The 10,697-nt window shown below is 37.3% G+C and overlaps 1 protein-coding gene across 1 annotated transcript in view; it reads right to left on the bottom strand.

Moving 5' to 3' along the window:
• The window catches only part of LOC145163276 (myosin-17-like), a 22,229-nt gene extending 12,023 nt beyond the window's left edge, over nucleotides 1–10,206 (bottom strand). Inside the window, exons 1-4 of the mRNA XM_079082114.1 lie at nucleotides 9,216–10,206; nucleotides 8,728–8,904; nucleotides 3,080–3,226; nucleotides 2,831–2,980 (exon numbers count right to left, since the gene is read on the bottom strand). Coding sequence (XP_078938240.1) covers nucleotides 2,831–2,980; nucleotides 3,080–3,226; nucleotides 8,728–8,904; nucleotides 9,216–10,145 — 1,404 coding nt within the window. The 5' untranslated portion in view covers nucleotides 10,146–10,206. The remainder of the gene's footprint in view (nucleotides 1–2,830; nucleotides 2,981–3,079; nucleotides 3,227–8,727; nucleotides 8,905–9,215) is intronic.
• Between the last annotated feature and the right edge of the window lie 491 nt (nucleotides 10,207–10,697).

The following is a 10,697-nucleotide window of genomic DNA, read 5'->3' as shown; positions in this document are numbered from 1 at the left end:
AGTTGCTTTAACCAAGTCCCAATGTTGTGGAATAAGAGGCATTAACAAAGTTATGGAAAAAAATATTACGACACACGAGCATGAAGGGATTGACACCTCTTTAAAAATAAAGATTAAATTTCAATTGAAAATATATTGCCTTGGATCCATGAAAATACTTCCTTTTTAGGGAACTACATATAGTTTCCTTTAACTCCATAAGAAATTACTGATCCAAGTTGATAAACCTTACCCACTCTAATGTGTGTGGACCCATTAAAGTAGAATCTATTGATAAAAGTAGGTAACTGGTTACATTCATCGACAATCCATCTTGAAATGTGTAAAGATTATTATCTGAAGTTGAAGTACTAAGTCTTGGAACATTTCAAAGTTTTAATGCAACTATCGAAACACAAACAAGCTAGCAGATGAAATGGCTCTGATCAGATTATGGAGGTGAGTAATATTCCCATAAGGTCTCTAGATATTACATCGAACCTATTATTAGGCATGACACAAGCCTTAAAAAACGTAAAACATAATGGTGTAACAGAATGGATAAATGACGCCATTATTGAGAAGGTTTGATGCGGGCTTACCATGGAAAAACTGTAAACAACTATTGTCAGGGGAAGCTGAATTGACAACTTGTTATCCAATAAATAGGTTACATTCATTTATACAGAATTTTGATGTTTCAAAGAAGATATGGATGGGTAAAGATATATCATATTCTTACTTAAGAGTATTTGGGTACAAGGAATTTTCTCATGTGTAATACGAATTGCGGAAGAAGATAGACCTCAAACACACTCCATGCGTCTTTATTAGATACATAGGTCAAGAGTTCGAGTATAGAATATGAGACACAAAACTAAAGAAGGCTATTCAAAGTTAAGATGTGATTTTTTGTGAAAAACAATATTATAAATTCAATACATGAAATGGAAGACGAGGTTGCTATTAAAGAAGAGGATGATGAAGTTAATAATGCAGATAAAGAAGGTTTTGAGCAGGGGGTTTCCACCCATATATACTTTAGATCAATTTACATATGTTGTAAATGAATTAAGTCAAGTTTGACGATCCGAACAAGTTTGTGTTATGACACAAGTTATACTACTCCAAAATATATCCTTCTTACAAGCGAAAGGGAACCTGGGATATTTCAGGAAGCTCAATATCACATGAAGAAGGCAACTGGAAGAATGCCATGGAAGAAGAAATGAGTTCCTTGAAAAAGAGTCAAACATATATGTTGTTAAAGCTTTCTAGAGGAAAGAAGGCCTTAAAAACAAATGAGTTTTCAAGTATAAAACAAGACTCATTGTCAAAGGGTTCCAACAGAAGGAGGGAATTGACTTCGATGTAATTTTTTTTACTGGTAGTGAAGATGATGTATATTCGAGTTGTACTTGGATTGGTTGACCGTTTTTATCTTTAACCTGAGCAGATGGATGCAAAAACAACCTTTTCTCCATGGTAATTTCAAGAAAATATATGTATAACAGCATGCTCGTTTTCATGCCATAAACAAAGAGATCTTGTAAGTAATTTGAAGAAGAGTGCTTATAGTCTTAAGCAACCCTCAAGAAAATGGTAAAGAGGTTTGACTCATTCATGGTAAGTCATAAATACAAAAAAACTGTTGCATACCACTGTACATACCTGTACCGGAAGAAGTTTTCAGATGGGAATTTTGTCATCCTTTTGTTTCATGTGGATAGTATGTTAATAATGAGCAAAGTTGCAACCATGATCGAAAACTCGGAGTAGGATTTGTTTAAGTTATTTGATATAAAACTTAGGTTTAACGCAACAAATATTAGGCATGAAAATTATTCGTGATAAATTATCAAGATTTTTTTTGAACGTACGATGAAAGAAGTCCCTTACTCTGCAACCATCATAAGTCTTTATATATGCAATAATGTGTCCAAGACAAAATATTTCTCACGTTGTTGGTGTTGTGAGTTGATATTTATCAGATCCAAGAAACAACACTAAGAAGTAGTCAACTTGAAATTTTGATACCTAACGGGTAGTTAAAAAATATGTTTGTTCTATGGGATATCAAAGACAATCTTGAAAGGTTATAAGCATGATGATATGTAAGGATACTTTGATATGGAAAATCTACATCAAGTTACATTTTTCATTTGGGGGGGGGATCTATCTTGTGGCAATCCAAGTAAAAGTGTATACAATTGTCTACAAAAAAGAGCCAAATATATTGTTACAATTGAAGTTAGGAATGCACTTATATGGCTAAAATGGTTTATTTGGGAATTATGGCATCCACAACAAGGGTAGATCATGCATTGTGATATTCAGAGTGTAATGGACCTAGGCAACAAATCAATGTACCATTCCGGCACAAAACATATTGATTTCTATTATCATTAGCTTAAAGAAGAAATTGGGGGAGGAGAATTGAAGTGGTTAAAGATCAACACAAATAAAAATCATGCATACATGTTGACTAAGCTGGGGACATTGGAGAAAGATAAATTATGTGTCGGCATAGTTTTATTGAGGATTGTTGGACAAAGATTAGCGGGAGAATTTGTTGTGTTCCAACCTTCAAAAGATAACCTAGTATGATAACTTCTTCTCTCCTTATGATGAACACATTAAATTATGGTTGTTTAAATTATAAAAGGAAACCTCAGTTGTAAGTAATCCCAAAAACACAAAAGTTAGAGCAGAACACTTTGAGTGACATTTAGAAAAGAAGATTGTAGTTTTGTAATAGTTGAGAGTGAGAGTTGTCCTTTATTGTAATGCTATTCTAGTATTAAATATAAAAAATTTCAATACCAACAAGGATGAATCAGAATTCAAGTACCTGAATAGCCGATGCAAGTAATACTCGCAACTCTATCTTCATGGCATCACAAATAATGTCACACATATACTCGAGATATTTTGTTAGTTGATCCTTGATAAGTAGCACTTGGTTTTTGACTTGAACTTGATGTAAAATTTCATCATCAGCCTCAACAAGATGGACAGTAGGATGAACTAAATTAGTTAATATAAAAATATCAAACCATATCATACATAAATATCTATCGATAATAGTAAAAATCTATACCGTTATCATTTCTCTTAGTAGGAAAGTTGAAGGTGGTGGTTCCTGAACTGAACTTGCACCATCAAGTTTTAGACTTTTTTGGATTAAGAATAATAAATTATATGCACATGATAACCAATACGCCATCCTCGGATTGGATTTTTGATACTGCAACGTAACACACTGAACCGTCAACAGAATACAGTTTGGTGGTCTTCTGCGGTGATAGCTTGTTGGTTTTTGGCGATATAAACAAGTGAATAAAGCAGAGTACAAGACGACAGAATGAGGAAATGCTTTACTGTTTTATTGAATACTTCATAAAGATGGGGGATTACAATATTGGGCATATTGCCTTGCTACTTAAACAAAAACCAATGCATGAAAAACGGAAACTGATAAACTACATACTAAAGACCAGGAGTTCACACCTCACGTGCCTTTGATTTATTCAACCTAATAACAGCTAAATAAAGACCCAAATAAACATGTGCTAACTAAAAATAACCGACATATTTCTGAATTACGTTAACATTTTCCCCCGTAATTCAGAAATTCATACCTTCACCACTCCAACAAGATTTCTAATCTCTTCAAATTTCACCCTTGTTAATGGCTTAGTCAGCATATATGCTTTTTGCTCCTTTGTACTGACATGAGTAACCGTTATCTCCCCATTTTCAACACATTCTTTGATGAAATGGTACTTGATGTCTATGTGTTTACTTCTCCCACGAAACACAGGGTTTTTCATGAGATCAAGCGCAGACCTATTATCAACGAACATTGCTATTGGAGGTATTGCTTGACCTAAAATGATGGATAGAAGCCGCCTTAACCAAATTCCTTGACAAGTAGTCATTGTGGCAGCCATAAATTCAGTTTCACATGAGGATAAAGCCACACATATTTTCTTCTGTGAAGCCAACGTGACCAAGTTACCATTCAAATAATACGTCATCCCACCTGTGCTCCTTCTATCACTCTCATCTTTTGCATGATCACTATCTGAATACCCTACAATAGTGATCTATTCTTGTCCCCTTTTGTAGACTAGCCCATAATATGTGGCACCTTTAATGTACCAAAGTATTCCCTATACTGCCTGAAGGTTTTTCATAGTAGGTTTCTCCATAAAACGACTGACTACACCAACTAAAAATGTGATATTTGGATAAGTATGTGTTAAATACCTGAGTCCACCCACTATACTCTTGTATTCAGTGGGGTTGACAAGTTCTCTTTCTTCATCTTTGGAGAAGTTTATCTTGTGTTCCATGGGGCTTTTGGTGGGGTTGCAGGCTAGCATCTGAGTCTTAGCTAGAAGATTTTTGGCATATGTTTCTTGTCTCAGAGTAATGCAATTCTCCTGCTGATTTACTTCTATTCCAAAATAATACGCCAATAATCCAAGGTCGCTCATTTCAAACCTTTCATTCATCTTTAGTTTGAACTTCTTCACATCATCTTGACAGCTCCCTGTAACCATCAAGTTGTCGACATATACCCCAACAATCAGGGTATTCCCTTCTTTCTTCCTAATGTACACTGAATACTCTTGTGCACACCTTTTGAAATCCAAGCTCTTTAGATACTTGTCAACGCAACCATTCCAGGACCTGGGTGCCTGTTTTAAACCATACAATGCCTTTGACAATTTATACACCTTGTTCGTTTCTCCTTTCTTCTCGAAGCCCTCCGGTTGAGACACATAGACCTCTTCTTCTAATTTCACATTCAGGAATGCAGACCTCACATCGAGGTAGTGTACATGCCACCTAGATGAGGCTTGAAGAGCAATGATAACACGTACCGTTTCTATTCTCGCCACTGGTGCGAACACTTCCTCAAAGTCGATCCCCTGTTTCTGAACATATCCTTTTGCCACAATTCTCGCCTTGTGCTTCACAATTTTCCCAGTTGGATCTCGTTTGACTTTAAACACCCACTTCAGCCCAATTGGTTTGCGACCAGTTGGTAGTTCGACGAGATCCCACATGTTGTTCTTTTCGATCGAAGTCAACTCGGCCTTCATCTCATCCACCCAATTTGGATTTTGCTTTGTCTCTTGATACGACAAGGGTTCTTCGTCGTTGAGGCATCATCAGGAGCTCCTCCATGGGTATTTAAATTTCTTCTGTAATTTCGTACAGATCTGTGAGCATTCGGAAACGCTTTGGGGCACCACCACCTGTGGAACTTGAAGTTGTACTCGGGGTTGACGTCGGATTCGGAGAATTGGAGTTAACTGGCGAATTGGGTGTACCCGGTGGCGTATTTCAGGGTGTGGAATGTGGACTCGGGTCGGACTGTGGGCTATTGGACTGAGGGGATTTGGCCCAATAAGTATTGTTCTGTGGCGACCCAATTCCTTGGTTCGTCGTATCTGGAACCCATTCGTCATCTTCATTGTAAAGCTCATTGTCGAAGTCAAAGCCTTCAAAATTGAAGATCATTCATGGTATTAATTTAATCTTCGTTGTTTTCTCCCACGCCCATGTTTTATCTTCTTTGAACACGACATTTCGACTGACATACACCTTTCTTGTAGATGAACAACACGTTTGCTTCTTTCATCCAATTTCTTTGGATGATTCTTGGAAATCATCATGTGCGCTAAGCAACCGAAAACTATGAGGTGACTTAGATTTGGCTTTCGACCAGACCACATTTCGTACAGTGTTGATTCCTTTACAACTTTTGTACTGACTTTGTTTAGCACATACACCGCGTGATTCACCGCTTTTCCCCATAATATGTCTGGTATACTGATGGCTTTTAAATTACTCTTCACCATTTCCAAAACGGTTCTATTCCTTCTCTCTACTACACCATTTTGCTGTGTCGAATATGGGGAAGTGTAGTGACGTTCAAGCCCTGTTTCATTGCAATACATGGTGAATTGGTTAGAGAGAAACTCCTATCCGTGATCGGTTCTGAACACCTTCATCTTCTCACCTGTTTCCACTTCAACCTTCATCCTGAAGTTCTTGAATGTTTGAAAGGCTTCATCTTTTGTCTTCAGTAGATAAACCCACATAACTCTACTGAAATCGTCTACCAAAAGCATAAAGTACCGGTTACCTGCAGGTGTGGGAGGTGATATCGGTCCACATAGATCTCCATGAATAAGTTCAAGCCTTTTCTTTGCCATGTAATTGGTATGAGGCGGATAGGGACTTCGAGTTTGTTTCCCTACCAGACAGTCTTGACACCGTTGAGAGGGGATGCTAATCTTTGACATTCCTTCGACTAAGTTTCTTTCAGTCATAAGTTTGAGTGTGGTGAAATTAACATGGCCTAATCGAGCATGCCAGAGCCATGAGGGATCTCTAATTTCAGCCATTAAGCTAGTGGGCCTTACCTCCTCCAACACGATCTTGTAGAGACGATTCATGGATTTTTGAACTTTCATCAATAATCGCCCGGCTGCATCATGCACCCATAAATACGGATCCTTAATTCTGATGTCCTCTCCTCCTTCCGATAATTGTCCTAGACTTATGATATTGCTACATAAGTCGGGTATATAATACACCTCGAGGAGCCTTCTCTGTTCACCATTTTTGCACCGGAAAACAATGGACCCTCTGCCTTCGATTTTTACTCTAGATTCATTTCCAAACTTCACAAAGCCTTGGATTTTTCGGTCTAGATTACAAACCTTAGTCTTATTGCCTGTCATGTAATTGCTTGCTCCAGTATCAAGATACCATACCTTAGACTGGTTTGAATCTCCTCCCTTTGATCTTAACTTTAGCTTCACACTTTCTTCATTCAAGAATACTTCAACGTATTCTATTTTCTTTTCGAGGGACGACAATAACAGAGCAGGTTCATTGTCTTCTTGAATCAAGTTGTTTTCTTGATTCCTCTCCTTTCTTAGGCTCTTACACTCGGTTGCGTAATGCCCAAAATCCTGCCAGTTATAGCATTGTATCCCACTTTTGTCTTGGCTACCGGATGCACTTTTACTCCCTTCTCGTTGTTGGTGTGAGCTACCCCTTCCACGACCACCATGTCCATCGCTGTTTCGACCTCTTCCTCTGCCTCGTCCTCGTGAACCTCCAAATCCTCCTCGATTCGACTTAGATTTGGAGTCACCTTCTCCCTTTTTCTTGGTTCTTTCTGACCACTCTTGATGAGTCAAAAGAAGTTTTCGATCATCACTGTCTCCATGCCCTTTCATTCTCTCTTCTTGAGCTTTTAATCAACCTATTACTTCTTCCACACTCATCTTGTCCAAGTCCCTAAATTGCTCAAGAGCTGAGGCAATTTAAAGAAACTTCGATGACACTGCCCTGAGTAAATTCTTCACCATATAGCCCTCATCTACAGTTTCTCCCAAATTGCGCATGGTGCTGACGACATTGGTTACCTTCGCGGCAAAATCATCAACACTTTCTGTCTCCTTCATAATCATAGCCTCAAACTCAACTTTCAGGGTCTGAACTCTTGCAGTCTTCACTCTATCTGCCCCTACGAACATATTTTTAGAGCTTCCCATGTCTCTTTGGCCGATTTCTTTTCAGACAGCGACATCACAAACTCTTTAGGGATTCCTTGGTAAATGACTGCCAGTGCCAGCTTGTCATTCTTCACCTCCACCACCGTGTTGGCTGTTCGAGGCTCAACAGCATCCCATACACCATGGGCTTGCATGAACACACGCATTTTGATTGCCCATGCCCCGTAATTACTCCTGGATAACATCGGATAGTGGAGGGTAATTTGTCCGTCTTTTTCACCATTGCCATTGCTTCCTGACATCTCTTCACGAGACTGATACTTGGGCATACACCAGGTTCCGCTCTGATACCAAGTGTTGGTTTTTGGCGATATAAACAAGTGAATTAAGCAGAGTACAAGACGACAGAATGAGGCAAATGCTTTACTGTTTTATTGAATACTTTATGAAGATGGGGGATTACAATACTGCGCATATTGCCTTGCTACTTAAACATAAACCAATGCATGAAACACGGAAACTGATCAACTACATACTAAAGACGAGGAGCTCACACCTCACGTGCCTTTGATTTATTCAACCTAATAACAGCTAAGACTCAAATAAACATGTGCTAACTAAAAATAACCGACATATTTCTGAATTACTTTAACATAGCTAATGTTTTTGACAATCTGGAAGCTCTAATGCTCATGTCATATGGTACCACATTTGGGCAATCTGGACGTTTAGGGACAAGATTGTTTTTTGCATTCCTAAATCAAAACCAGGAGAGCTGTTTGATTGGGTTGTCTGTCATTCATTCATTCGGATTTTTACTATAAAGCATAGATGTAAACATAACTGGACTAAGTGGTTTAAAAACCCTCAAATTGTTATAAACCTTATGTAATCCCCCTGATTTTTTTTTTCATGCTTTAGAAATTTTTTTGATGATTCGTTGCTAAAAAATAGTTATATTAGAAATATTTTTATTTTTGACGTTAACTTCAAATTAAATAGAGTGAAGGAATAGTAAGATCAAATAAAAAAATATATGTCAATGTCGTTATAGTTATGCTTTCACGTTCCTAGGTGAAAGGGCTAAGAATTCTTTCATGTATCCTTCTTTGAGTCAACATGACTAGATCAATTACTGTAATGAGTTAATGCCTTGACATAGCTTGATTTCTAAAAAGTGTTTTGTTTACCATTGAAGTACCTTATTTTCTGAAACAAATATCTGAAAGAGTCGTTCCAACACCATTGTTTTTTCAGCTTCAATATAATTCCGATGGAGAAGCAATTTGTATATGGTAAACGCTGGAACAGGTTTTCCATGATTAAATCCACTGTCCTTCTCAATACTCTCAAAAAAGGCAGAAACATTTTCCTGCAACTATATTCGAAATAATGTCAACATTTTTGTATTTGAATACTTCCTGAAACCTACTACTTGAAAAGCGCACAAAAAAAAAAAAAAAAGAAGAACCGAGTTTGAGAATGGGAGACATTTAGTGCCTTTGTTGGTCGTCCTCGATCTATAAATGGAAAATGGATAGTATCTACTCAAACCTTCTTAAAAAGAATGTTCGATACAATAATATTCGCATAGAATTAAACGAAAATTTTGTTGCACGACTTGTGATATTTTTCATTCTTGCATATGAATCAAGATTTCTTTCAAAATAATTACAAGAAATCACTTACTTGAATATCCAATGCTTCCTGGATCTTCTTCATCACCATGTCTAACGCAGGTCGTTTCTTAAAATCATAACTAATACACTGCCATGCAATTTTTTTAAACGTATCAAAGGAACGACTACTAATTTGATCATTTATGTCGGGATCAATTAATTTGTCTAGTTCCTTGGGATAGTATTTTCGAACCAACTTTATGAGAGAGTCAGTCTTATCCTCTCCGATTCTCCGTGGACGATAAACCAGCATCCCAGTGAGCATTTCAAACAGTACCACACCTAAGGAGTATATGTCCGACTCTTTACGGAGGATGCGGCTTTCAATGTAAGTGGGATCTATGTAATACTGGGTACCCGCAACCTTTGTATATATATGGGTAATTGTCTGACTTTTGGGACCTGATTTTGACAAGCCAAAATCACAAATTTTTGCAACCATATTGTCATCTAACAGAATATTTGCACTCTTGATGTCTCGGTGAATTACGCTTTTATGCTCCCCACGACCCGCATGAAGATAATTGAGACCGCTAGCTGCCTCTAGGGAAATCTTCAGCCTCTGTATCCATGTTAAGCAACACATCTTATTTTGATCTTTGAGATGATGGTCAAGGCTTCCATTGGTTGCATACTCACAAACTATAATCATCTCATTTTCTTCATCACAATAACCAACGAAAGAGATGATGTTTTCATGGTGGAAACCGGAAATCTTCTCGACCTCGTTGCGGAACTCGCGCTCCCCTTGGTAGCCATCCTTAGCTAGGCGTTTGATAGCAACTATGCGATTTTGCCAGTGTTTTGAGAGTTGTCCTCTGTAGACATAACCAAATCCACCACCTCCAATACATCTTTGTGGATTGAAGTTGTCGGTGGCAAGATTGATCTCCTCCAAAGGAATTGAATAATTTTCAAGGTTTAGCAATGAAGAAGCCATTGTCTTATAATTTTGGTGAGGAAGGCTGGTTATGGTAGAAGCATCCACTGGCTGTCAATAATATAGAATGGACTTTGCTTACAGGCACTACTTAATTGTCATGGCTTTTTTCAAATTTCAACTCCTGCAAAATTAAAATATTCTAAGAAGATATAGTGAATATTTGGAGAAATTAATGTTCACTTATTATAATATTGCCCATGGTTTCCTTTTAATTTTTCAAGTCCTTAAAAATTATAAACATTTTAAGATTATGTGAAGAATATTTGTTCACATCTCTTCCGTTTTCGGGTTCATTTGGATTTTTGTAAATATTTTTCTGAAATTGAACTTCTTTAAAATTGAACTTCTTTTAACGATATGAACATTAAAAATAAAATAATATTTTATGGTATAAAAGAAGTGTCACTAAAATACAGGAAATGTCAGAAAAGGTCTTAAAGTTTGCAATAAAAAGGAGTTAATGGGCTTTTCAATAACGTATTTTTTTATGGAACCCAAGACTTTCACTTCAGGCTCGATCACATGGATCACATGTTAGGTTCTTTATTA

Source organism: Lactuca virosa, chromosome 1, assembly GCF_052849685.1.
Source record: "Lactuca virosa cultivar CGN04683 chromosome 1, Lactuca_virosa_CGN04683_v6, whole genome shotgun sequence".
Classification (NCBI taxonomy): Eukaryota; Viridiplantae; Streptophyta; class Magnoliopsida; order Asterales; family Asteraceae; genus Lactuca; species Lactuca virosa.
This window is presented reverse-complemented; position numbering and strand designations above follow the sequence as displayed.